At 40.1% G+C, this 27,500-nt stretch overlaps 3 protein-coding genes across 3 annotated transcripts in view; 2 read left to right on the top strand and 1 right to left on the bottom strand.

Annotated features, from left to right (window-relative positions):
* Positions 1 to 11,171, bottom strand: part of LOC138024555 (uncharacterized) — a 52,594-nt gene extending 41,423 nt beyond the window's left edge. The window contains exons 1-2 of the mRNA XM_068871778.1: positions 11,094 to 11,171; positions 10,953 to 11,010 (exon numbers count right to left, since the gene is read on the bottom strand). The gene's annotated coding sequence lies outside the window, so the exon portion shown is untranslated. The remainder of the gene's footprint in view (positions 1 to 10,952; positions 11,011 to 11,093) is intronic.
* Positions 1 to 14,906, top strand: part of LOC138024553 (very-long-chain enoyl-CoA reductase-like) — a 16,775-nt gene extending 1,869 nt beyond the window's left edge. Inside the window, exons 2-15 of the mRNA XM_068871776.1 lie at positions 188 to 238; positions 871 to 922; positions 3,572 to 3,616; positions 4,244 to 4,324; positions 4,600 to 4,622; positions 5,036 to 5,148; positions 6,425 to 6,530; positions 6,653 to 6,669; positions 7,176 to 7,231; positions 8,521 to 8,564; positions 9,346 to 9,403; positions 12,399 to 12,487; positions 13,189 to 13,234; positions 14,133 to 14,906. Of these exons, the coding sequence (XP_068727877.1) occupies positions 188 to 238; positions 871 to 922; positions 3,572 to 3,616; positions 4,244 to 4,324; positions 4,600 to 4,622; positions 5,036 to 5,148; positions 6,425 to 6,530; positions 6,653 to 6,669; positions 7,176 to 7,231; positions 8,521 to 8,564; positions 9,346 to 9,403; positions 12,399 to 12,487; positions 13,189 to 13,234; positions 14,133 to 14,260 (909 nt within the window). The 3' untranslated portion in view covers positions 14,261 to 14,906. The remainder of the gene's footprint in view (positions 1 to 187; positions 239 to 870; positions 923 to 3,571; positions 3,617 to 4,243; positions 4,325 to 4,599; positions 4,623 to 5,035; positions 5,149 to 6,424; positions 6,531 to 6,652; positions 6,670 to 7,175; positions 7,232 to 8,520; positions 8,565 to 9,345; positions 9,404 to 12,398; positions 12,488 to 13,188; positions 13,235 to 14,132) is intronic.
* A 1,280-nt stretch (positions 14,907 to 16,186) lies between these two features.
* Positions 16,187 to 26,349, top strand: LOC138024554 (uncharacterized). The gene is made up of 7 exons (XM_068871777.1): positions 16,187 to 16,524; positions 17,153 to 17,190; positions 21,803 to 21,915; positions 22,622 to 22,818; positions 24,288 to 24,396; positions 24,931 to 25,078; positions 25,688 to 26,349. The coding sequence occupies exons 1-7, from the start codon at positions 16,422 to 16,424 to the stop codon at positions 25,886 to 25,888; spliced, it is 909 nt and encodes a 302-aa protein (XP_068727878.1). The 5' UTR covers positions 16,187 to 16,421; the 3' UTR covers positions 25,889 to 26,349.
* The last annotated feature ends 1,151 nt before the right edge of the window (positions 26,350 to 27,500 follow it).

Below are 27,500 nucleotides of genomic sequence, written 5' to 3'. Positions count from 1 at the left end.
GTTGTTCTTGCACTAACTCACACAATTGTAAAGACTACAATGACAAGACAATGTTGTTGCAGTACATTTGGTGCTAAACTTCTTATGATAATTGTACAGTCATGTTTTAGCATGCTGAAGCTGCATACATGTATATTGAATTAAAGATGACAGTTTGCTTCAATAGTCTTATGTGCTTGTGTTATAGGTAGACATTTTGGACTACAAAAGCCAGAAGAAGCTTTGCACCTTAGAAAATGTAAGTTTGGTGTTGATAATATTATTGTTCCTGACCACCAATAGGTGTGCACAGGGAACTAGTGGATGAGACTAACACACATATTTATGGAAGTAGTATAAAACCAGGGTTGTCGTTAAGCAAGGCTTGATAGCCATACCCTCCCCCCAAGGTTGGAATCGCCAACCCCAGAAGGTGCGCCACACCTTCTATCAGCCGGCCTACCTAAATTTTCAACCGGCATGCATTTTTCTTAGCTACAACCCTGTAACACCCTTTTTGTCCTTCCTGTGAGGACCAAAATCTTTGTATCAATATAAACCTAGTCAAGTAATGCTATATAGTTTCATTACCAATAATCACATTGGTGTACTCAAAGTAGTTTTTGTTATATAAAGCTAAGAATGAAAATGGCTTAAAATTTATAAATGTTCAGGCATAATTTTAGACTTGATGGTATGTTTAAAAAATGATCAGAATTTTAATATGGCAATAGCCCATCATGCTAAAATTCACTTGACACCATCTTTCTGGTTGGCAGGAATTTTACTCTGTGTGTGTGTTTAGTTTTTATTTGAAGGCAGTTTGACTAAAAAAGTAAAACTTCCACAATAGTAGCCCTTCTTCAGTGTTAATGTCTTTTCTTCTGGTAGTTGAAGCCTGTCTCGACCATCAATGACGTGAAAAAGGAATATAATAAGAAATGTGAGTGAATAATTTTTGTCTTATAAATCCCATCAACAACTGTATTGCTAAATGAAGGTTGGGTGCCTGGGATATGTCCAGGGAGGCCAGCAAGCCAGCCCACTGACCAAGTAACACTCCCATTGCCAGCAATCCCTGCAACCCAGCCATGAGCAACCACACCAGGCATCCAGGCACCTGACACACTGATAAATAGTGGAAGTATGGAGGGGAGGGGGGAAGCAAAAGCCCAACTGTTCAATCACTGCACAAAGTAGCTGACAAAATGTCTGATGACTTGCCATGTGGTTAAGCGACTGAATGAGCATGCGCCTGGGCCAAACACTGCTGACCGCTTTTGTAGACGATTGACGGGCCCAGACCACTGCCGCTCTTTGTTGTTAACTTGGTTAAAATACATTTAACTGCATTTCTAGGTCAAATAGGAATTCAAAAATGCCACTTGTATGATTTTCTTGTTATTACTTATCGTTTCAAGTCCCAACTTAATAGATGTACACATATTTATACTGACAATAACTTTAATTCTTAAAGCGCTACTGCATCATTACAATTTAGAGAATCAACAAGCATAAGGAGATGTTGTACCCATGTGAAAGGCTAACCAGAGTTAAACTCAACTCTCAGATGAGTGTGGGGGAGGTGCCTGAGAGGCCAGTGGAGCCAGCCATGAGCTGCAGCCAAGAGCAGCATGTAACCATGACAACAGTGAGAGTGGCATTCACCCAGGCACCGTCACACTGCTCACCAGAGGAAAAGCTAGCCCTACAAGTCCTGAGCCTACCCGAGGAAGGGATAGGGAGGGGATAAACTATGTGTAAACCCATAGTAACAAACGTAACAAGCAAAGAGAGTTGAGTTACATACAGGCGATGGTAAGCCCCAAAGCGTAATGAACCAGCAGCATCCAAAGTGACTTCTAGTTCAAGATGCCCGCACATTCCTGGAAGGAGCCAAAAGCTCACACCATGCCAGTCGCCAGAAGGTCATGCTACCACTGCAGGTCTAGATGGAACTCTACATCCAAATATTTGGTTGATCTCACCAGGGAGAACAACATAGGAGATCCACCACACGCCTTAGAAAGGTGCGGCCTGGCCACACAGCTTCGGCCGCATGGAGGTGGCCGATCAAAGACTTCAGCGGGTGACGAGTGCACCAGCGGCAGCTATGCCAAGAGCTAATTAGTTCCTTTAAGGCCCCTAGTTTATCATTAGGAAGGTGTGCCATCTGTTGCATAGAGTCTAACTCAATGCCTAAGACCACCAAACCCAGAGGCCAGCAAAGAGACATAGCAGTTGATAAGTTGCGGCCACACTGGTTAGACTGGGGAGGGCCAGCTGTAATAAAGTTATCCAAATAGTGGAGAAGATCCGTCAAATCTGCGACTGCATTGAATATGGAAGGGGCAGAACACAGACTGAAAGGAAGAGCACGATCGACAAAAAAGTGTCCATGCCACTTTATGCCTAGAAGAAACCTGTTATCAGGATGAATGGCTATATTGCAGTAAGCAGGTTCCACGTCAAATTTGGCAAGTAAAGCCCACACTCCATGTCGTAGGACCATTTTAATAATCACATCCTCCTTGATATAATGCATGAACAATTCCTCAGGGTTGATTTTAATGTGTCCAAGTGGTGAAAGCCCAGCCTAAAGCCGAAGTGGAGGCCTGTTAATACATAATCGACAGCATGCTGATCCGGGTGCCCAGCCAATTCCCAGGAAAATGCGGTCATATTCAGAAGGCTCACCACAGAAACCAAATGGAGGGAAGGGGGCCCTACATAGAGAAAAAGGAGAATAAACAAGATGACAATAAAAGCAATTATGATGAAATAATGTAAGCACAAACTACAGCAGTGAACAACCAAACATGAATTTTAATTATTGAATCAGTGAACCTAAGACCTAAAGGAGGCTCATCACCCCCTGAAAAGATGGGCTGCAAAAGCTGCGAAAGTACCTATTGCCGAAGGAGGAAACTAAACAATCCTCCACCCGCAGAGCTTAAGGCAGGTGGGATCAAGCAATGGTTTGTGAGAGGCAGTGATAGTCAATGCGAGCCCCACGGACTAAGAGAGATGCAACTTATTTGACAGCAGAGACAGATGTGACAAGTTGGGTGAACTGACACTATGCTTGCCACCCTCAAAAGAGCGGTTGGCCCTCTGAGAACAGTCCAGAAAACTGTGGGACCCCGAGCAACAGCTATAGGGAAGAGCAAACTGGCACACAGAGAATGGAGCCATCCAACAACCCCAGTTCCAAGAGTTGCATGTGTCAACAAGCAAGAAGGCCAAGCCAGGGGGTTCTGCATGCCAAAACCCCGATACAGGTAGAGAATGCACGGAAGCCCCAGCCGTGTGGATGTTGAAAAGTTGATTGTTCATAGAAGCCCAGTTAGTCAGTCACACAGTAGCAGCATGTTCACAGAAAGCTTGATTGTACGCAAGCCACACTTGACCTCCATAGTGATTATATGTGCCAAGGATCAACAAACAGTAGGGCATCAGATCCTTCCATCGGTGACGGAAGTATTTTCCTTGGCCCCAAATTCCTCTTCCCCTGCAGTGAAATCCCTGCTGGGATAGGTTCATTTGTTGTCTTAAAACTGTTTGATGTTGATTAAATGCTCAATTTTTCTAGTTCCTAGAATCTATGTTGAGAGGCAGTCATTTCGTCTGGAGCCAAGTAAGCAGTCTATCTTAAAAAATACAAATGTAAACTTAACAACTTTAAAATTGTTATGTCAATGATACATTCCAAATTAAATACTTAACTGAATCCCTTGATATTAAATTCCAACCAAATCTCTCCATGGTAAATTGTACTGGCCCTACATGTAATTTTGCTGCCCAAGTAAAAATTGTTTGATTAAACTATTCAGTTCACATTACCTTCAAAATTGCCTTGATATTCATATAAGCTCAATGGTTTGAAATCAGTGATGCATGATTATTATTCCTTTGTTACTTCATTTAGTGAATTAATATCTGTTGACAGAACAGTCACCCAAATTAGTTTTCTGGTTCATTCAGCCATTAGCTCCTAAGAAGATAATTTAATGTCGACAGCTTTTGAGGACTGACGACTGCAATGATAATAATAATAATGATAATATTATTATTATTATTATTATTATTATTATTATTATTTTGAAATAAATTAATAACTTAGAGGTGCACTTTATTTAATTAACCCAGTCATTGATAAGAGTGAAAAGTTTGCTGTGTTATTAGTTTATTTTGGTTGTTTTTTTGTGTGAAGCTGGTGAGATTAAGATGGAAATTAAATACTTTTTAATTCCTAACATTTCAGATGGGAGGGCTGTGAAAGAAGAAGACACATTGGAAGGATTGAATGTTAAGGATGGAAGCAAACTGTACTACAAGGACTTGGGTATGGAATCTTTCCAATAACCATTTTCCGGTAACCCCAAAGTGTGACCACTATTCAATTTCTCTTAACATTTAATCAAACATATAGGTTATGAGATTGATTGAAGAAAATACTGGTAATCACTATTAATGATCATATTTTCTGATGTATGAATAGCTTTATTTTCATCGTAGAAGGCTTAATATTTTATTTACTTTAAAATGGAATTTGACGTTTAATTTTTAACTGAAAAATTATTGCATGTTTCTTATATTCATTGTACACTGTACTTTCAGGTCCACAGATAGGCTGGAAAACAGTAAGAAAGATAATTTCAATCCAATTTATTTAGTTTTCTACAAACATATTTCACAATGTCATTACAAATAATACATAATTTGTATTACATGTAATATTAAAAATAGAGAACTTACTATTGTTGTTAACATCATCATTACTCTTAAAAACATGTTCAAAGACAGATAATTTGGTAATCTCTGTTACCTTTACTTTTTTATCAAACGTCACTTTTCATGTTACTACATGCACTCCTGTCACTTGTTCGTGGGATTGTACAATATACATAAAAGGTTCTTGTTGAGGGTTGTTGGTAATATAATTCAAAATAATACAAGAAACTTGTTCTAATATCAGGGAAAAAGCCTACTGCAAGTGAATTGCCACCTAAACCATTTAAAATGATATGACCTATCCTTAATTTGCAATTTCTAGGTGTATATCATCGAGTACACATGCCCTTTACTCTGCTATATTGTGACTTATCTGCGCCCACCCTTTCTTTATGGAGCTGGTGCATCAAGCCAACCATATGCTGATGTGGTGAAGTAAGTTTTTTCATGATATTGTTTTGGTTAACAGAGTGTAGTGTAAAAACAACTTGCACGGGTTAACACCCTCATCTTTTCCACAATCACTACATTCATTCTTTTTATTTATTTTTTTATTGTGCACTATCTACATAGTATAGAAAAAGAAAATAATAACAATACAACAGTAAAATTATTTGGAAATATTACATATAATGGATTACTGCAAAATGTGTGTAGCGGCTAAAGTACAAAAAGCTGTCATGTGTTGGCCACCAGTTTCCAAGTTCACTCTTACAATACATGGTCATCCCAGACTGGAAATTTGTATGTTAAGAAATTGAATTCAAAAATTGGAAGGAAATTTGAGTCTTACCATTCCAATATACATGCAAAGGAACTTTTAAATGTCCTAAACACAGAGATCATGTGTACCAAAAATTTAATGAAAATGTGTCATTTACATGTAGTAGCAAACTGTTCCTTGCTTTGCCATTTAACTGCATTTTATCCATAATAACCATCAAAATGTCATATGTTACTTAATCAGCAGTTTCAAATTTTTAAAGTCAGTATATCCTGCGTTCACAATAAACTTGAAGGTCACAAGTATTCAATATTGTTTTGATACTGGCAAGATTAACATGGGGATTCCTTGTTGACATGGTCTGCCAACCTGATTACACATACTGTACAAGCATAAATCATCATCACACAAGACTGATGCTCTTTCATTATTTTGTGTTCATGTGTGATTAGTATTTCCTACCAGTAGTCTGAATATTAGTATTTAGGGAACAGTATTTTTGTCATAAATGGCTACAGAGGACCTGGTGGAAATGTTGGGATTGAAGGAAACAGTGGTTCAGATGGCAAAGGCACATTGAGTGAGATGGTACGGGCATGTGTTGAGGAGGGATGATGGGCATGTTCTGAGAAAAGCATTGGAGTTCGCAGTGAAGGGCACGAGGAAGCAAGGACGACCAAAGAAGACGTGGAAGACGCAAGTGGAGAAGGAGAGCAAGAGCGTTGGTTTGGAGAAAAAAGACGCCATGAATCGAGTGAGATGGAGAGTGGGAGTTAGAAAGATTGCTGACAAACTGGGGTAAATCCAGCCACATCCGTTTACAGGGATAAACCCCGGATCAAAATTGGATTGATGATGATGATGATTACTGGCACGTCTCCTTTGCCCTCCTTGACTATTCTTGACTGCATGGGTATTTACTGTAGGGTATGCCAGTTGTGGAAGTATGCCCATTATTAAAACTTTTCTTTGTTTTCTCTCTTGCAGTATCGCAGCTGCATGTTTTGCAGGGCATTTTATAAAGCGAATTTTGGAGACAATCTTTGTTCATCGATTTTCCCGTGCAACTATGCCCTTGAGAAATGTTTTCAAGGTAAGTTGAGAATTCTTCAAAATTTAATGGCGGCTACAGCTGAGGCTGACAGTTAACCGTTATTAACAGTTCTTTTTCTTTTTATTTTTCCTTTCCTTAACTTCTGATGTCAAATTATAAAGAACTCAATATTCTATGGGTAAGATCTTTTCCTGCTAATTCTGCTTTATTTTTTATAAGCTTCGTTGATAAAACTCTTTAGTCTGTTGTCAACTTGCTTTTGAAAATGGCAAAAGTGCAATGTTGCAACCAAGAGTTTTCCATTCTAAGCATGTGTGTACCGGTACTTCCTAACACAATTGACCTGTACTGAAATGCTTATGCATTAGCTGACTATGCAGAAATTGTGTTCTCTCTCATACCTTCCCTCAAGCAGACGTTTTAAGGTTTCGGGAAGTCCCTCTCACCCTTTCCCTCTTGATGACCCCCTTCCCTGCCAGTAATATCCTTTTTGACTAACTGAAGCAACACATTTTTTGAGAGGATTTCTTTTTCATATCCTGGACAGCTGGCTTTTGTTGAAGGCAAATTCATGTAGAGTCCTCAAGGTTGGGACCTTTTTAATGGGGAGTGAAGCTTTTTTAAAATCTTAAATGTCTGGGTATGAAAGTCAATGCTAGCAATTAACTTTCCTGTCAATTTTAGTGGCAATGCTGCTCTGATTGGATATTTTGTCAACCATCCTTTATATACACCAGCATGTAAGTTTTAAATTTACTTTTTTTTCTCTAAATGATTTTCATAAATGTACCGGTAGTTACCGGTATTGTTCAGCAGCATCTTAAATCTGCCTATAATAAACAAATTTGGATAACATTAAATCTATATAAATATATAAATATAAATAAATAAATATTGCTAGTGCTGATCACCCTTACTTGCAGTTGAGGACTGACTTGCGAAGGGCGCGGCTCACGACATCGGGCTGAAAGCATACAAAGGCGCCTCTGGCTGCCGCTATACAGTCCATGTTTGATGTCGGAGCACAGCACCACAGCTAGATGTTAATTAGCTGTGAGTCAATTTTGATGAGGGAGGAAAACCGGAGTACCCGGAGAAAAACCCTCGAGTCAGGTTGAGATCAACTGAAACTCAGCCCACATGCTGGCCGAGGCCAGAATTGAACCCCAGCTTGCAGTGGTGGGAGGCCCGATAGATATCGACTAAGCCACCCTGACTCCACAATATAGCATTTGGAGTTATTCCATACATGTACATACAGCTTTAAACGAAATGACATAGGTCCAGCCGGTTTTAAAAATTGTGGGGTGAAACATTGTGGGACGTTCACCTAATCAAAAGAAGGCAGAGAATTCATGTTCTACCGGGGAAATGAAACATTATGAATTAAACATGCAAACTGTAGTGTTAACACTGAGCACTACAGAATGGTTTTTTTTTAGTTTAAAAATTTCCTTTTTTGGATGTAACATAGCTCATGCATTTTCCCGTTCATCCAGCTTTGATCTTATTTTTGTCTATATTTGGGCATAAAATTGGTTTCCTAGAATCCCCAGCTTTGTTCCAAGGAAAGGAGTTGCAAGTTACATGCTTTGTTTCTACCAGTCTGGTGTATGTGATTATAAGTGCTGGGTGTGAACAAAACTATTTTAGGGAGAGATAAAAATTATATAGAGGGTGATGTTCTTAGGAATAGTTACTGTTCACAAACAACAACTTAGGACCCAAACACTAAGTAACATGTTAGGAGTATGTAAGTGCCATAACCCATAACCCATTTTGAATAGTTCATATCTTGGAGTCTTCTTGGTCAGGCAAACAAGATGTTAAAGAAAGATGCAATTTAATCACCCTTCACTCAAATTGCCTTTTTGTACCTTGTTTTTCTTGCACTCTTCGTTCTGTTAACTGGATGTAAAGATTACCCGCAACAATTATATATATATAAATATATATTGTACAGACACAAGTGTGTGTGTCCATCTTAGGAATAAAATAACTGTACTATTATTATTGCTTCTTTTGTTAGCTTTTGGAAATGTCCAGATTTACACAGGATTGGCTATTTTCTTGGTAAGTTGTAAATCCTCTTTTTACTTGGAACAGGAGGCAGTGTGGCCCAGCGGTCAGGGCGCTGGCCTTGAGACCTGGAGATCCTGGGTTCAAGACCCGCTTTGACCATTTGTTGAATTTGTTCCTGGTAGTCCCTGGTTCAAATTCCCAGCTGCAGTTGTAAATAGCCAACTGGCTTGCCTCCGGCCAGTTGGGATTCTTAACAGTTGTTGTTGTCAGTCCGTTTAGTTATGTTTCATTGGCCCTGAAAAGCACCTTTGGGGAGCGGTCAATTAAGTATGTATGTATGTATGTATGTATGTATTTGTACTCTTTCCTATCAATCCCCTGTTACTTGTGGAGACCATGACTAAGATGAGAGCACAAGTAAGGGATTTCCATCCTTACATGTAGCTTTCAATATTGCACATTTTAATAACTTATGATTTGCCTCCTCCACTTTTGCTTCTTCCTGTTTGTAAAAGCCTATGGCTAGTCCATAGCGACCTTTTGCAAGCTAAAATTAACATAGTTTTTGCTCTTGCAGGGCTTTCAACAAGCATCAAAAGTCAATAAAAAGTGTCAGTTCCTTTCCCAATAAAGGCATCAGCTACTGTTTCGCTTGGGCATCCCTTCAGACCACCTCAGAAGAAGGGGCCCTTGTTTTCACAATCATTTCCTCTTTTCAAACTGGCTGCCTGTTTTTTTTTTAATTTCATTGAACCCCCTGCCCTTTACTCTTATTCATTTGCAATGTAATTTGTTCTTTATGTTCACATTTAGTAAATTTCTTTTTTGTCAGACAAGTGAATATGGCAATTATGTCTGCCATTGTCTTTTGCGTGATCTCAGACCCCCAGGTTTGTCAATTTTCTTCATCATTTAGCTACCTACTTATTTGTTTATTTATTAATTTATCTAGTGTTCATGCTTTTTCTTTGTCCCCTTAAGGCCGGGACACACTTGGCGACATGTCTCTGCGACAAGTTGCTCCATGTGTACTACTTGCAAAACAAGTCACTGCAACACGACGCCTGTTCGGTGCACACCCATTGATCTCGTAGGAGGGGGAATGTGAAGTAGTTTTCTAATTCAATATGGCTGACCATATGACGCTCTCTCATTGGTTCATTTATATTTTGTTGCAGCGAATTGTTGCCGGAAGTGTACACACAATGCAACAATGCTAAGTCGTACGAATTCAAACTGGTTTTGAATTTGTGTGACTGATCGCGGCAACAAAATTCTGCCGCAGCGACAATGATTTCCATGAAATTAAGCATGTCACACAAGGCGAATTGTCGTGGCAACTTGTCCCCGCTTCATGTCACAGCGACTTATTGCCTAGTGTGTCCCGGCCTTTAGGTCTGTAGATTTTGTTTAAAGATCACATCTCTTTTAAAGAAAATCCTTCTCAGTTATTAATGGAGGAGACATAGTTTTGACTGGTTAACCCATTCACTCTTGACGAGTAAAATCATCTGGCATTCGACGGAGTAAAATCTGTTAAGGTATACAATAAGTATACAAGGTATACAATAAGTGATCCGACCCTGTTTCTTGTTCACCAAAAGGTTCCTTGCATTTGTGGAAACTCTAAGAATATGGTGTCATAATTCAGTTGTTGTCTTCAATGGGTCTGAGGATCGTACAATCTGTGTATGATCCTCAGTGGGTCTGTCAATCATACAATCTGTGTAGATCATTGTTAATGATAATAATAACAATGGGGGTCTACCCAGCCTTTTTATCAAAGTCAGTGGGGGGCTAAGACTGGCTAACTCAATAAACAAACGGCAAATTTAATTGGTTGAAAACAGAGATAAAATATAGTCACACAAGTATCACCAAAAAAGTTGCACACGTCACTGTGCTTGCGATGTCCTTTTATAAATTTAAAATGTGCAATTGTGTGCGCAATAATCACGGGTCACACAGTGTCTTCTTAACATGCTCTGGTCTTTTCAATTCCAATAAGTAGTGGAATGTCAGTAAGCAACAGGCGTTGCCGTTTTTTTATAGTAAAAATTTCAATTGAGGCCCTATTATCTGTCTATAGTGCCAGCCAGCTTATTGAATTCTAATCATTTGTGAAAACTTCAAGAAAAGTAACTGTTTCACATCGTCATGAATTAGCGAAACCTTGTCCACACTCTTGTTGCAACCATCGTTGAATCATTTTTAGAAATTAACCAAGTTTACTATCTTCTCTGAGTTAAACTGAAGAAAATGAACGATTCATTACCTTTTGGCTTTGCTGCCACAAGAGAAACCTCAGTCTTGCCTCAGTGCTACTACGTGCAATCAGCCTAGAGTCTCAATAATACTTGTGAGGCAAAATAAGGTGTAAAAACTTTAAACGCTACTCTCATATTTATGAATTTATGTCTGAATAATATCTACATGTACCTTCTTAGCGGGTAGTTCATCAGAACTTGCAGTCGTGTTAGTGGCGTCAGTTCTCTTACTAAAATGAATAGGAGTTCGCTTTGGGTTTTAATTTGACCTCTTGAAATTAAAGAAGAGTCATTGAAGTCTTAGTTTTCTTACCTCGAACTCTTTTTTGAGACAAATCCAAGGATAGATTTTGCATTTTTAGTCTCACGTGCCACGCCGAAAGCAACAAGATGGCGGACTGCATTGCAATACGTGAAACCGAGGCTAAGATGTACGCTGTTCTTCTATGTTACAGGCTCATGATCTTATTGCCCCATGACGGAATCATTGCGCGTATATAATAGTTACAGTGATATAGTATTACATATGTAATGTGTATTACCAGGAAAAATCTCGACTTGAAAGCTGCAAGCGCGAACGGAATAATCAGGAAATGGTGACGTTTTCACACCAAATGCCCGCAAGTAAGTCGTGGGTAATAATGACGTAGAAGAGAATGATCGAAGAACAAGAAATCACGTGACATAATTATGGAAAAGAATCTTGCCATTTGTCACGATGCGTCATATGTTTATACAGGCGTTAGCAGCGAGCGTTGCGAGAAGTAACAGTTATTGTGTGTGTCGGTGTAGTGCTTCTTAAGTCGTTTGAGCTTCATGTTGTTGTGTGATAGGATCGAAGTAAGCGATTTTTTTATGTAAACACCAATGAAATACCAAGTGAGCTTTCGCGCGAAAACATGATATCTCCTCACGCGAAGATAAAATGTTATTTTCACACGTGAAAAGATCACTTTTGCTATGCTTACATAGAATATTTCATGGCCACTTGCAGATGCGAAATTTCTCTTTTCTTGTTGACAAATATTTCGCCCGAATTGTTCAGTGAGAACACGATAGTACTTTCGTCATATGTCACGGTGCGTCACACATCACATGCCGAGAAATCGAGCGTTTGAGCATCTTCTTAACTCAAGTCCGTTTTCTCACAAAGGAGCCGGAAAGTGACTAAATTATCTTATCACAACAAGGAAAATCTTTTGGCTTGATTATTAAAAGAGTCGCGAACGGACCGTTTCATTTGGGTAAATTGACGAACATTGCGCAGCCACACATAACTTTCGAATAAATTATCGCAACATTGTTGTCGTCGAAATCGTTTTACAACCGTCATCATCAGCGTTATTGTCATATTGTTCATCCTAAACATCGTCGTTATCATCATCGTTATCATCATCATCATTATCATCATCATCATCATTATCATCGTCATCATCATCATCATCGTCGTTATCATCATCATCATCATCATCATCATCATCATCATCATCATCGTAGACCCTTGTCCTTAAATATATTTAGAATTACACCTAACTGAGCTTTCCGAACCGAAGAATTATATTTAGATTTGCTCCTTGGAAACTAACTGGAATACTAAACACTTTACTTCTGTTGAAAGGCACCAGAGAAAGAAGGATTCCATACCCGACATCAAACCCGATGACTCAAATGCTGCGTCTTACCTCTTGTCCAAATTACACCTATGAGGTAAGTTTTGCCCTTCCGCGTTGTCAGAGATCTTAAGCAACGACGGCGTCTACGAGGACGAAAGCGCCGAAAAACTGAATTTTGTGAGCAAAAACAAAAGATCCGCACGCTCTCTGCGTGCGCTTTTCATGTGCCCATTCCTCCTTCATTTTCAAAACGAGGTAACAATTCTAAAAATGAGGTTGTGTAGAGACCATAAGCGCACGGTACTTTTGCAGTTTCATCGCTTGATATCAACGTCCTTATATATGTAATGAACGTTATTCTGTTCGGGGAACGATATGGAATTACCGGAAAATCATTATCCTTGCGCAAAGTCGTGTTTCTCCATTTGACGTCCAGGTTCTCGTCAAAGTCAGCCATAGCCGTACTGAGGTCTCGAATACTACCACCAGTGTAAAGAACCCAGAATTTTTGTATTTCTGTTCGGCGCCAGATCTGCTGCGTTAGTAATTAAGCGAACTTGATAGGGGAAAAAACAGGATAATAATAAGTTGTACGTTGATCGTGATATGCCCCGCTGGAAGGTGGTGTTGGTTATACATCACATGTCGAACGCTTCGACGGTTGTCATATTTTTGCCAAACACGTGGTGCAACAGGCATTCGGTGCTGATTGGCAGCAAAAAAAGTTTTCATTTTATATTTCCTTTCTGTTCTTTTCTGAGATGTGGATTTTATCTTCTTTTTTTTTCTTTTCAGCTCTACTCTTGGACCGGGTTTACCGTGATGACGCAAACTTTAACAGGTAGTGTATGGTGGGAGAGCAAAGGAAACTGAATTTGACACATAAATTGAAATCAGGAACATACTAACTGCGAACTTGATGGCTTTCATTTGAACACCCCACAAACTAAAGCGAAAGAACCGCCTTAAATAAGCGTAATAGGCAGCACCAAAGGAAAGTAATGCTCAGTAGTTCTTATTTAATGGTCACACTTAAGGATTACAACCAAAAGATAGAACCACCTTGTACAGCATAATAAACAGCACCACAGCAAAGTACTGCTCAGTAGCTTTCATTTGAATGGTCACACTTCAGGATTTCACCCACAGAGTCAAGAGATAGAACCACCTTGTACAGCATAATAAACAGCACCACAGGAAAGTACTGCTCAGTAGTTTCATTTGAATGGTCACACTTAAAGGCCACCTTCAACCGACAGGCATTGCCTGCCGTAGAGCAATTTTTATATATGAAAATCCTGTCAAAGCTGAAATTCATCCAATCAAATCGCTACGATAAGCAATGCGAATTTCCATAACAAAAACAAACGGTCGAAAAACGTGTCGGCTAAAGGTATGCCTATAAGAATTTCACCCACAGACTTAAAAGTTAGAGCCACCTTGTACAGCATAATAAACAGCACCACAGGAAAGTACTGCTCAGTAGCTTTCATTTGAATGGTCACACTTAAGGATTTCACTCGCAGACTCAAAAGATAGAACCACCTTGTGCAGCATAATAAACAGCACCACAGGAAAGTACTGCTCAGTAGCTTTCATTTGAATGGTCACACTTTAGGATTACACCCTAAGGCTCAAAAGTTAGATCCACTTTGTACGGCACTCGAGTACCACTCGGTAGCTTGATTCCTGGCTAGGATTTAAGCAAATAGTTGCCTCTTTTCTCCTTCGTCATTCAGCTGCTGTGTTCACGCTCCTTGGATTCTATCAGATGTCAATATGGGCTCTTGAAAGACACCGGAAATATCGCAAGGAATTCAAAGATTATCCGAAGAGCAGAAAAGCTATGATACCTTTCTTTCTGTGACAAACACGGCCAAGAGATTGACAACAAGATAATCGATCAATTCCTGCTGTGTGCTTGACCGCCGGAAACGGGGAGGGGATTTCAGTTTTTATACTGAACGCGACGTTTGCAGTATTGTAGCGTTCAAGCGCGTTAGTGTTATCATTATACCTCATGGTACATGTCCAATAAAACGAAGACAGTATGGCCGGTATTCCCTGAAAGTAGAGGTGTCTTTTCTTCTTGCATTAGCTGGGCTGACGAGTACGGGAAAAGAGACCTCTGTCATGGGTTAACACTCACTTTGATCCAACCGCCTTCCACAACCTTGGAACGCATGCCCCATGATATGTCTGCTGACTGTGACTTGAGCCCGCTGTGTCCCGCGTATGCCTTTACAGTAATTCGGCTGTTGTTACGTGAGCCCATACAGCCTGAAGTATCACGTGAGGATCAGTCGGTCACTGAGTAACCGCCGCGCATTGTCAACACAGTGAGTTTCGACCCATGGCAGAGGTCACTTTTCCCATAGTCGTCAGTCCAGCGAGTGCAAAAGCAGAGAGACCTCTGCTAGCAGGGAATAGTCGGTAAACGGGTGCCAGTTAATAGTAGCTTGCTAGAAGTGTGTAATTATGATGATTTAAATAAAGTTTCAAGCTTACACAGCCGAGCACAAATCGTGTGAAGTCAAATAAAATAAAAGCAGTTTTACCTTTCATCAAAATTTTGGTTTTTGATGGGAGGAAAAAACCGGAATACAGGGAGAAAATTTCGCCCAGCAGCAGCAACCCACATACGTCGCCAAATTCTGAAATCGAACCTGGGACACAATGATGGCAGGCGAGTGCTATCACCTCTCCACTGTCCCTGCTCCCAGATATTTGAACGAGAAGAGCGCTCACGTGCAAATCAAAGCGAACACCTTCGGAAAACCAGGCAATTGCCTTTTCATTCTCCAATATAATCATCATCATCATCATCACTTTATTTAAGTCTCAAGGTTATTTGGGCGAGCAAGATTGCTTTACTAATTGGGGAGATTACAAATTAACCGAAATCAGAGCAAATGAAATCAAATGTTGGTTTTTGAGGAGTGGGGAAAACTGGAGTACCCTGGGAAAAACCTCTCGGAGCAGAGTAGAGAACCAACAAACTCAGCCCACATATGGCGTAGAATCCGGGAATCGATCCCGGGCCACATTGGTGGAAGGCGAGTGCTCTCACCACTGCGCCAGCCCTGCTCTCCCCTAATATTCCAGGTTCAAGCATTTTTTTATTCAAACAGTAAAATAGTGTTCCTTCGTAAATTCCTCTCCCCCGGGATAAATTCCACAACGGAAGGGTATTGGGTAGAAGAAGGGGCGCCTTCTGAATTCCTAATCAATTTCATGTCAACGATGAAATGATATATGAAATGTATCATATATGAAGCTATGATCCTCGCAGTTATAAACGCATTGTTTGCAATTGCGTAGAGAAGTCTGAAAAATTCAGGACTTCAACGGGGTTTGGGCCCGTCACCTCGCGATACCGGTGCGACGCTCTGACCAACTAAGTTGAATATCCGCGCGTATTATATGTTAAATCACCGAATAAGATGTATGTATTCACATTTTAATGATTTCAAACAAATTTGATTGAATGCTTGCAAATGAACCCTCCTGATTCGAAAGGCAACATAAACGACTGTGAACACTTAATGTACTAACTAGAAAAAACTAAGGACATGCAATTAATTCCTATCGAATAAATATTTTCTAACAGAGACTCGATCCGTAAGGCCAGGGAAGCTCTTTTAATTTCAAAAGGCAGGACAATTGATGCCAACGGTCTTAATATCCGCGAAGAAACGTATTAGATGTCAGTTTATTATTTAGAGTGATTTCCGTTATTTTTCCGTTACTCATAGTATTTGAATTCAAAATCGTTGTAACTGCCATGTTTTATCACATTTTTTCCAGTATTACGTCAACATCCATTTACTCCTGAAGAAGTCTGGTTTGGCCAGCCGAAATATAGTACGCCACTAAAATCAAATCTACGTTGTATCGGCTCTTGCTTAAAATACTTAGTTTCTTAACTTGTAATTACGCCGATCAGATCAAGCCACTGATCCAACGTACACCGACAGGAAGATTGTCCACGGTTGCTTTGCTTCAAAAATTATACCCTGTAGGGATACATGAAGTACCTACGCCTCATTCTTTTTGTAGTGCCGCTGGACATAAATTGTATGCGGATTGGCAAAATGGAAGCCTCCAAGGAAATAAAATCTATGAAGCTTTGTGAGTAAAACTTCCTTTTTTGTACCTCTGTTGTATTTTTGAGATACATATGAGAGCGGCGCGATTGTCGACCGGCTTCTTCTGACAATTAAGATGAAAATGCTGATGGGTACAAAACAGGTCGTGGATCATGAGCACATCATGCACTCTTGTCGTTCGCATAGCAAAGACATTTTTATTTCCCTGAAAAAAAACCCGCAAACATTCTGATGTGAAAATTTATATTGCCACGGGAATTTTCAGCGATTGGCAATAAACTATCTGTAAAGAGTAAGCTATGTGCTCGTAGTTTGTGTATTTTGTAAATGCGTTTGTTTTGAAATCACCCCGCATGAAAGGGTGATATCGGATGGTTTTTGAGCGCATTTTGCAAGGTCATGGTGGTCGTTACACTGAGTGGTGGTGTCATTCAGCTGTACAAGCCCGACGTGATGGGTACTTGTGCCATCTTCTTGTTGATTTCAAGACTTTTGATGTAAATCCAACGTGTCACTGGAGCGTGACATATGGCCAATTGCGTTACCTGTGGGAACCGTGCATGATGGGCTTCTTTATTACTTCCATTTATGTACCTTTACAAAAAATTTTCATACGGATTTTAATTTTTTTATTTACTTTAAATTTCTAGATGACCACATTGACAGAGTCAGGAGAGAATTACAAGAGGTATAAACAGTGAGTGATGCTAAGGTCGACAGTGTTAATGAGAAGAATGATCGCTTTTCTTTCTTGAGAAAATTTCAGCTCTAGTACCACTAATACATGTTTCGTCAATTACCCTTCCCCTTTCACTAAGACAGAGAAGTCGTTTGAGCGGCTTGTTGAAACGCAATGACCCTCAAGGAGGCTATGCATATAAATTGGGAACAGCCTAATTTAAACCAACAAGTTCATCACGTCAACCTGACACTTACGCTTTAGGCTCTACATTCTTTCTAACACTCTGTAACTCACTCAAATATGTATTTCTTGTCACTTAATCATATTTAATTATGCAAGTTTCGCCTAGTTGTTATATAAGTCCTAACGGTTTTTCAAATATTTTGTAACTGACGATGATGTTTGTAACATCGAAACATGTCTTCGAAATTAAAAAATGTCATAACTTTCTTAAAGATAACGATTTGCTTTCTGCTGTCTCGACCTTTTGGTTCCATTATCCACGACATAGCAGCCAGATATGAAGGACGTCTCAACATTTCTGATCTTCGCAAACTCGAGAAGGTCTCGATCAAGGCAAGGAAAGCTGAGTTGGACTTAAACTTCCTGCGAAACTGCCAATCCTTTGGTGTCTTTCCTAAGTTCATCTGTTTCCATCTACCAGCTACAACGAACCGACAATACATCTTGCTTTTAAACTTTTAGCCCTTGAAAAAGGTGCAGTAATACATACTTACAATGCAATACATACTTAATTGACCGCTCCCCATAGGGCTTTTCAGGGACAATGAAACAATCAACGAAACAACAGAATACAACAACAACAACAACTGTTAAGAATCCCAACTGGCCGGAGGTAAACTAGTTGGCTATTTACAAGTGCAGCTGGGAAGTTGCACCAGGAACAAATTCAGCGAGTGATCAGAGCGGGTCTTGAACCCGGGATCTCCGGATCTCAAGGCAAGCGCCCTAACCGCTGGGCCACAATGCCTGCCTAATTCTCCAGGGCTTAGACATCATTACATCCTCGTTAATTAAATATGCGTTTTCAAAACTCTCAAGTTTTTATCTCAGCGAAAACGAAGCAGGATGTATTTCTTTCACATTGTCGTTTTAACCTATCGACACTACAACGCTCAAAAATGATGAAAACAAATGTTTTCAAAGTTTTCCCACGCTTTTAACATCATCGTTTTCAAAACGATGAATCTTCAAAACGCTCCACTTAAGTCAAAAGTCATGGTTTTCGTTACCGTTTTTGGGCGTTGTAGCGTGGATGATGGGCAAAAACGCGTGAAATAGTAAACGTTCTCAAACGAAAACGCATTCGTGTGGATCGGTCCTTACGATGTCTTCTAAACTAAGTTGCTGGTGACATTTCTAACCGAATGGAGAACTTTGCTCAGCAGATGAATTTTGGGCAATAGTCCTGTACTTGACTTAACCCTCCAGCTATCGTGTCAACGCATCTCATCGCGCAGAATGCACGAAAATTCAAATTCGAATTGGTTGCCCGATAGCTATAAACAGTAAAGAAAATGACCAGAAAAAGGCCCACGAGAAAAGGTTTTTAGAGATTGCTTGCTTCGTATTTGTCTTTCATAGCGGTTATCATATGGCTTTTTAAGATGAGATATTGATGGAATAAATAAGACCATTTTGAAGATCTTACGAATAGTGGATTTAGTCGTTTTTTTCCCTCTGAATTTGGCCTGTTTTAGGGAAAATACTGTAGACTTTTCTACCTTTTAAACGGTTATCGTATGGCTTTGACTCTTTGTTGTGTAAAGGCCTGTCCAAATGGTAAATGTTTTACGGTTAAACATGCTAAAACATTGTAGGGTGGCAAAACATTTTTCCGTTTGGCCACCTTGTTTTGTGCTGTTTAAACATGTTTTAACGTGTTGGGTGGGAATTGAACTCTGTGAAACATTCTATAAAACATCTTAAAACATTTCTTTTGTTCTTGTGTTTGGTAAGCGATCTTTTGCGCGTTTGGACAGATGCTTTAAAACATGTTTGATACGCGCATGTGTGCTGACTCTATAAAAGGTTGTTTGTATCCATGGATACGTTGTCGCCTCGCGCTCATTTCTCTCAAGATGGCGAACGAAGAGGACCTTTTAGTCGATCTGTCAGAAAATGTTGTCGAAGATAACCCTACACCAAAGCGGAAAGGAAATAAAGCTAGGACAAGGAGATGGAGTGACGAAGAGACGGACATGCTTATCGATATCACATGAAGGATAAGCGTGATATCTTGCTTATGAGAAAATTCAGGAAGAAGTGGACATACCGATTGCTGAGATCAAGAACAAGATAATTGGGCTGCGTTCGCAGCTTAGTCGTGAAGTTGCTAAAACAAAGAGCAGATTTGGAGATGCGGAATTGGAAGCTCAAAGACCTGTATGTCTCGCCAGTGGCAAGAAATCGAATTGTTAATGTCAGTCGCTCTGCCAGTTACCTGATAACGGGTTATATCAGGTTCAACAAGCTCCAGGATCTTTACGAAATCTTCATGGGTCATTAGCATCATTTCACGATAGCTGGGAGTATCTTCGATCATCAGTTCCGGAACGATATTGTTGAAATATCCTTTCTGTTCCCTTCTCCTTATCCAGCTCCTAGTCTTCTCTCGTTTAACTTCGCTTTTCTTGTCATCTTCTGACAATTTAACGAGCATTGTAGCCGCTACACATCGCCTTAGTTTCAGCGCTGTTGAATCACACATTCCGCCATGTTGAAAATAGGAGTCGGACAGTGAGGCACACTGGGTAATATAATGGACCACAATCCTTTGCTTCTGGAGATTATTACTCGTTTTGATAAAACAGGTTTTAAGATGTTTTATGCCGTTTGGCCACTCTGTAAAACATAGACATGTTTTACCCTAGGTTGTTGGGGTAAAACATAGACATGTTTTACCCTAACATGTTTTAGCATGTTTTGCGGTAAAACATTTACAGTTTGAACAGGCCTTAAGGAAGCTTTATGCCAAGTTTTAACGGAAAATGATGATAAATTTTAGATATTTACGCTGCGTAAATTTCCGCTCACTGATTGGACCTTAGGCTTGATCTTGCCTTAAAAACGTTGCTGAATTGAAGTAAAAAATCGCTTGTTACGTGGTCCATGTCTTTCCGTGGTCCATGTCGCATTAGCGTTTTTAAGAGTACACTCACGACCGCAATAAGATCTGAGCACTCCAATCTCAAGGTCCTTTTTTGACAAATGACAACTTGGTTTTCGTGTAACGAATAATCGCGCACAGTGAGATATTGCAGAACTCCGAGGTTGTGCTTTCAAAGTCGGCATATGTCTCCCCACAAAATTAAGTACTGAGATGACACCATCTTCTAACAAGAAACTTTAAACTTGGACTTCTCGAGCAGTTCTGCTCTTTGGAGCATTTTCGCAACAATGAACCGAACTCTACGCCTGGAACAAACTACATGAAAGGCTTTAAGAGCGGCAGCAATTGCTAAGACCGCTAAGACGTGGCCCTCGAGCAGGGTGTAACTTACAAAGGAAAATCAAGGAAAAGACCATACTTGGATATGGAAAGTATGACTATTCTGGAAATTTTAATAATGGCTATCTCAAACCTAAAGATCACCTTCCTTGGATGAACAAGATGCAAATTTCTGCCAATCCACTCAACCAAAGCATACTCACTGCAAGCTTCATATCAAGAAACCACCACTGGAACAATCAGAAATGTAGTACCGTAAACTACAATCTATCGATAAAAAGTAGTTTATTGCTGATATCAATGAGACAAACCTTTTGCAGTATCATCGCAGTATACACTTCTGAATGCTGGTTTGAAATAGTAATACATAGGGCGCCAAAGCGTAACCTATGAACCAGTCTCTACTGAAATATTGATTCTTATTGGAAATAAACAAAACTAAAAACCTGAAAAAAAAAACTATTATAAAAAAGTCGTATTGTAGCGAAACTATTAAACTATTATCCATATCTCTGGTGTGTTCTATCTTGTTGCAATTTAAAAGTACCTTGCGATATTAAGGGTTCCTGATACCAATGCCTTTTGAACTCCCCTCAGGACAGAGTCTCCTCTACTGCCAAACAGCTGCTTGATATTAGATATCACACTTGCAGAGCATCCTCCTAAGGCATCAACCACAATATTGTGTTGCTGTACACTGTACCCTGGCAACTGCTAGAAAAGCTCGTACAGCAGGGGAGCATATTTCAGTGCTTTCTCCTTGTCCTTCAAATCCCTATTTGAAATCCATGGGCAACTCATCTCTAACAAAACAATCTGTTATACAACGTACTTCTGTACTCTCCGCATACAGGGGGACGTCCCAGTAAGCTTTAGCTTTCTGGTTCTCGTAAAGATCCTTGGGTCAGTTCTGCATGCGAATACCGTGGTGGCATCATGTCAAAAAGCTCAGCCTCTCTCAACAGCTCGAAGAAGATTATCTTCAAGGCAGCGTTGTGACACGATTATTATTATTATTATTATTATTATTATTATTATTATTATTATTATTATTATTATTATTATTATTAAAATGGCCTATTTACGAAGTTTAGGTATTCCACTTATGAGACATATGTATAGAAAATTTTATTCTGGTTACTGCAGCTCGGATACAAAGAAGAGGATCCGTTGAAAGTGGAGGATGTGTGCAAGTATGATCAAATGCATTACTATGGCACGCAAGCTATTGACGAAGCAATAAAGGATCTGGGAATAAGGTAAATAGCTTTAGAAATGGTGTGAATATCGCAAACAGTTGACTTTGTTACACTGAGGTATATTTTTCTATTATACCTTATACTCGACCTTTCTGATTGGTTCACTCAATTTCGGTTATCAGCTCATATACCATATGACCTAATATAATCATACGGTCTCGGTTGGTCCAAGTGTCCAAACGTTCAGAATTTAGGGAAAATTATTAAAACAATTATTCCATACGCGCTTGTTGGATATGAGACTGGTCATAGCCAACTCATATCCAACGTGCGCTTTGGAATAATTGTAACCCCTCCACACACTGTTTGGAAAGAGTGTTGCGCAGAGATCCAGATGTTGTCGTTCGGCCTCTACAGTACACAGTATAACTTGTAGCCGATGTCCGGGACTTGCATGGGCCTGGTGTGGCGGACTTCTTCGTGGAGGTTAGGCTCTCAAAATCGTCCTGAATGACAAGAAGGACTCCAAGCTGGACTTAAGCTTTAAGAAGCGTTAAGAAGCAACGAGGATAGTAAAGATACATAAATGTTTTAAATAGCATTTTAGCAGGTGTTTGACAATTTTAATACGAATCTCCATAAAAACATAGGGTTTCAAACTTCTATGCCATGTATTCCTTTCGGAATACGGTCAATTTAACGCACCCTAAATTAGTTAAATTTGTATGAGCAAATTTGTTACTTTATGGAATTTTTCTCAATACAGCTCCGCTCATCATATTCTTGATGTTGGTTCAGGCCTTGGCGGTCCCGCTCGTTACCTAGCGCACAAAACAAATTGCGCTGTCACGGCTCTTGAACTGCAAGAAGATTTGCACAAGGAAGCTGAAAACCTTACTCGGAGATGCAATCTACAGCACAAGCTGTCGCATATGTCGGGTGATTTTCTTCAGTTGGATTTAGGTGTGTTCCTTTCCTTGATGAATCGTTCCTGTTTAATTCACGAGTTATGTTTGCAATTACAGTACTTAACGATCTTCTTAGGAGTCAAAGGAATGAAGCCATATCATTTATGAAACTCGATTTAACCGGCCTGTTTGGTGTCTATGCATTTGATAGTTAATAGCAAACCACCTGTTGGAAAGACGCATAAACTGGCTTATTAACCAACTGGAGGGACAGAGTGGTTGACTTAGTTGTCAGACTTGGCTCTCTTTCATAAGAGGGACTGACTGGTTTAAAGCAGACTTGGTGAATGCCTGCCTTACTTACTGACTGATCGTGACCGAACCGCGGTGAACTCATTAAGGGGAGCCTCTACCTCCACTAATTCCTCGAGTCAACAACCATTTCCCGAGTAAATTTATTTTTAGCAACAGGTTTTTCCTGCGAAAAGTATCATATGTCCCTTGATTCTGAGATATCTAGATAGCTTTGTTTTGATTGGCTTTTACAAAAGTGGGGGTTGCTGAATCTCCCAAGGGTGACGTTCTATATATAAATCTATTCGAGAAAGGTTTGACTCATGGGCAAGTATGGGAGATAGACACTCCCCTTGATGAGCGCCTGCGTTGACTATTTGATTGACTGACCGCTGATCGAACTGAATGACAGAGCAAATGCCCTACTGGAGATGACCTTCAGGAAGAATGGAGTAGACCGCGCACCGGTGGCTCAGTTGGTTGAGCACCGGACTGTCACGCGGGAGGTCGTGAGTTCAACTCCGGCCGGACCAACACTCAGGGTCTTTAAATAACTGAGGAGAAAGTGCAGCCTTTGTAATTACATCTGCAGATGGTTAGACTCTCTAGTCTTCTCCGATAAGGACGATAAGACGAAGGTCCCGTCTCACAACCCTTGTTCATTAACTCTGTGGGACGTTAAAGATCCCACACACTATTCGAAACGAGTAGGGCACGGAGTTCCCGCTGTTGTGGTCTGACCTTTCCAGCATGTGGTCGGCCTGGCAGGATTAGCTTGAAGGACTTCTGTGTGAATGAGACCACAATTGTGTATAACAGCCAGAAGTCAGGCTACTTAGCCAAGTGCTGGAGCCTGACTCAAACTCAAACTCAAACTGATGAGGTAACTTCTATTTGATTGACTAACTAAGGCGAATGTAACTTGAAGAGTAACCGACCTAATCGCGAACTGACCGGTTTGCTGACTGGCTGGCAGGCAGGCTAATCGACTAACCGATTGGCTGGAAGGGCAGGCAAACAGATGTGCCCATGTGTCTACAGAACGACAGGTAAACGAAGGAATGGTCTGACAGACAACAATCGTTTGAATGGACTTAGCAACGTTACTCGGTTCCCGGGAACAGAAATACGAAGCCTTCAATTTTGAGGTCTTTGTTCCCTCTGTGGCTGAAAAATCATGTGTTAGCGCTTTTAAAATTTATGGATTGTTCGTTTTTTATTTTGTTTTAGGAGCTGACAAATTTGATTTTCTTGTTTCGTGGTTGGTGTTTCTACATATTGTGGACAAAAAACAATTATTTCAACAATGTTTCTATTCCTTGAAACCTGGTGGTAAAATGTAAGACTTGCTTTTATTGTTAATTTATATATTTCTGATATAATAAAGTTAGTTAGAGCTTCAAATTGTCGCTTTCATTCAAAAAGATGATTGCTTAGTTTAAAGTCTTTCGGGGGCCTCGTTTGCATTACAATCGGAGTGTGTGGAAGAAATCCCCTCAGTGTAATCATCCAAATCAAAATTACCAAGCAGTAGTTTCCTTTGGTGCTGTTTATTATGCTGTAACAAGGTGGTACTATCTTTCGAGTCTGTGGGTATAATCCTTAAGTGTGATCGTGCAAATGAAAGCTACTGAGCAGTACTTTGCTGTGATGCTGTTTATTATGCTGTACAAGGTGGTTCTATCTTTTGAGTCTGTGGGTGTAATCCTAAAGTGTGACCATTCAAATGAAAGCTACTGAGCAGTACTTTGCTGTGATGCTGTTTATTATGCTGTACAAGGTGGTTTTAACTTTGAGTCTGTGGGTGATATCCTAATTATAAAATGTGACAATTCAAATGTGATATTACTTCTTTTTTTTCATTCTGTGCTAGTTTTATAGAGGACTTTTTCCAGCAAACCGGAGTGGTCTTAACAAAGGAAGACAACGAAAGTTATGAAAGAGACTTGTACATGAAGAACTTGCCAGAAAAGGATGTGTATGTCAAACATCTGGAAGAAGCCGGATTCATTGATGTTGAAGTTTGTACTGTTTTAGTTTACAAATTCTTGTGAATCATAGCGCAAAACGTTTTACTGAATGTCGATATCGCATAAGACTGCTGTGGTTGGCAGACGAATTTTGGCGCGTTTGTAGTGAATGTCTTCATTGACTGTCTTATAGCAAGGACTCACATGGCGTCTTCTGCGTCCCTTCGTGCTGGTAGCTTCTAGGTGATCTGGTCCCATAATTTGGAGGACTGGGAGAAAAATCTTAACGCCGTATCCCACAACCGCGCGCGGCCTTAGGTGTTGTTTCCAAACTCCCTGCAAACTCAAAAACAGATCAACTCAAAACTCAACAGATCATTCCGTGTCTACCACATTTCTTGTTACTGAATGAACATTCAAGTAGACCCGACGATCTCTGACCTCGCCCCTGCCATGTTGAATTCGAAAATAAGGCCACGCGCGGTTGTGGGATACGGCGTAAGTCTTTTTACCCAGTCCTCCGAATTACGTCACCAAATCACCTGGTTACAGCTGTATGAAATTATTCTCGTGGACCTATTTGTAGGAAACTAATCAGAGCCCTTGCCCCATATTCAGTGACAATCACTGTTATAACGAGGCACATTTTTCTGGTTTCAGTTTTTAGACCTCACCAGTGAGTTCCTCTCCTTCGTTTCAAAGCGACAACAGGAGTTCAACGAACATAAAGAACGGCATGTGCGAGTGATCGGCCAAGGTGCTTACGATGGTTTGAATTATTTCTATACAACAGTGAAGAGATTGTTTGCGGACGGCCTTTGTGGTGGATGTCGAGTAACTGCATCCAAACCAACATCCTAGCTATCTCTATCGCATTCGTCTTAATCTTCAAACACTTTGACATAATTCCACAGGCAAATCATATAGACTCGCTGAAATCTGCTTTACAATTGTCTCAGCTCAGTTGATGATCACTTGACGTTTGGAGGAGACGTTAAAGCCGTTGTCAAATCGACGAAAAGGCAAGTCCTTATCAACAGCCCATGTATTGTCAACTTTGGCGTGACGTCATGGCCGCCATGCGTACCCCTGAGAAAACAAACGGCGGCCAAGTTTGTGAGATTCAACTCTATTCTCATGCAAACCTTATCTTTTGTTTTGGCGATGACTAATAATCAAGTGAGTGAAAAAGAGCTATAGAAATTGATGGACAAATTTTTAAAACTTAGCTAATCTATCAAACGTGAATTTCACCGAACTGACCGAATGTGTGCTGAAAACAATCAGAACTGCAAATAAATTCCCAATATATTTTTAAAAAATATCTTGCTGTTGTGAATTTTTATTTTGCCATTGCTGTGGTTTTGCGGCTCGTAAAAGCACAGCGTTTTCTGTGTGTGGAGTTCATTTTATTACTTCCGAGCACAAGTGCTCTGATAATCAGCAAGAGTACTAGAGCAATTTTCAATTGATTGTCGAAGGTAATTAGCGAATTACTTTGGTTTTGCATTACTTCGCTCACTGATTGGTTCCAAGTTCTCGCGCCACTTTTTCAAACAATCAGAAGTGAAACCAAAACCAATGGTGGCTCGCGCGTGCACATTTTCCCGCGCTTTGTGTCGGTTACGTATAATTACCTCGAGTTTTGATTGGTTTACCGGATTGTTTCCGTCCTTTTGGATTGGCTAAAGTAATCACTTTGGTTTTGGTTTTACGACACTCGATTGAAACTTGCTCTAAGCAAATCAAATCAAATTACCGTGATACTTTTGAGAATGAGACTTCTTTTACTCTGTCTAACGCCAGACGATTTTACTCGTCAATTGGGGGCACGTTAGGTGTAAATGCGTTTACAACATCTAGGTCCACTCAAGAACTATTGCCCCTTCAACACTTTCATTCCCACGATCGAAACGTTCATTCTCCTATTGCTAGTGCCATCGGTTTCTTTGTTGGGTAGTCATGAGAATTTGGTGTTACATCAAGATCACGCCTCTTAAGCTGATAATATTCTCGATTCTCAATACCTGTCTGACTGACATTTCATTGAAATTGTGAGGAGGATTTACGTACCGAAATTTGATACATGCAGCGACGAAATACCTATAATACAGGATAGCGAAAATGGACAGCAGCATTGGCACCTCTCGTGGTGTGGACAAGTTGCGTCGTACTATAACGACTTATACGAGGTCCCAAAATCTATTGTTTTCGCTCATTTGCATTAGATTCGGCACATGTAAAATGCGACGTAAAACGGGTCTTACCCTCGCTAGACAGACTGTTCCAGGTAATGGCACCCCAGTAACGAAAACTCTTTTTAAGAGCTTCCGAGTTTGGTCTTGGGATGAACAGATTTAGCTCTGAATTTTTCGTATATGTACTTTGGCAATTCCTTGTTAGCGGAGGTCTCTCTTTTCTTTTGCGTTCGCTTGGCTGACGAGTACGGGAAAAGAGAGCTCTATCATTGGTC

This window comes from Montipora capricornis, chromosome 11 (assembly GCF_036669925.1).
Source record: "Montipora capricornis isolate CH-2021 chromosome 11, ASM3666992v2, whole genome shotgun sequence".
Lineage (NCBI taxonomy): Eukaryota > Metazoa > Cnidaria > Anthozoa > Scleractinia > Acroporidae > Montipora > Montipora capricornis.
The sequence above is the reverse complement of the archived record's forward strand: the minus strand, read 5'-3'. Positions and strand labels throughout refer to the sequence as shown.

Bases quoted from the DNA above. Each gene is read 5' to 3' on its own strand.
- LOC138024554 (XM_068871777.1), top strand. From the start codon at position 16,422: ATGAAGTACCTACGCCTCATTCTTTTTGTAGTGCCGCTGGACATAAAT. The intron at 16,525-17,152 runs GTGAGTAAAACT...TTAAATTTCTAG, and splicing joins AATAAAATCTATGAAGCTTT to ATGACCACATTGACAGAGTC. The intron at 21,916-22,621 runs GTAAATAGCTTT...TTCTCAATACAG, and splicing joins ATAAAGGATCTGGGAATAAG to CTCCGCTCATCATATTCTTG.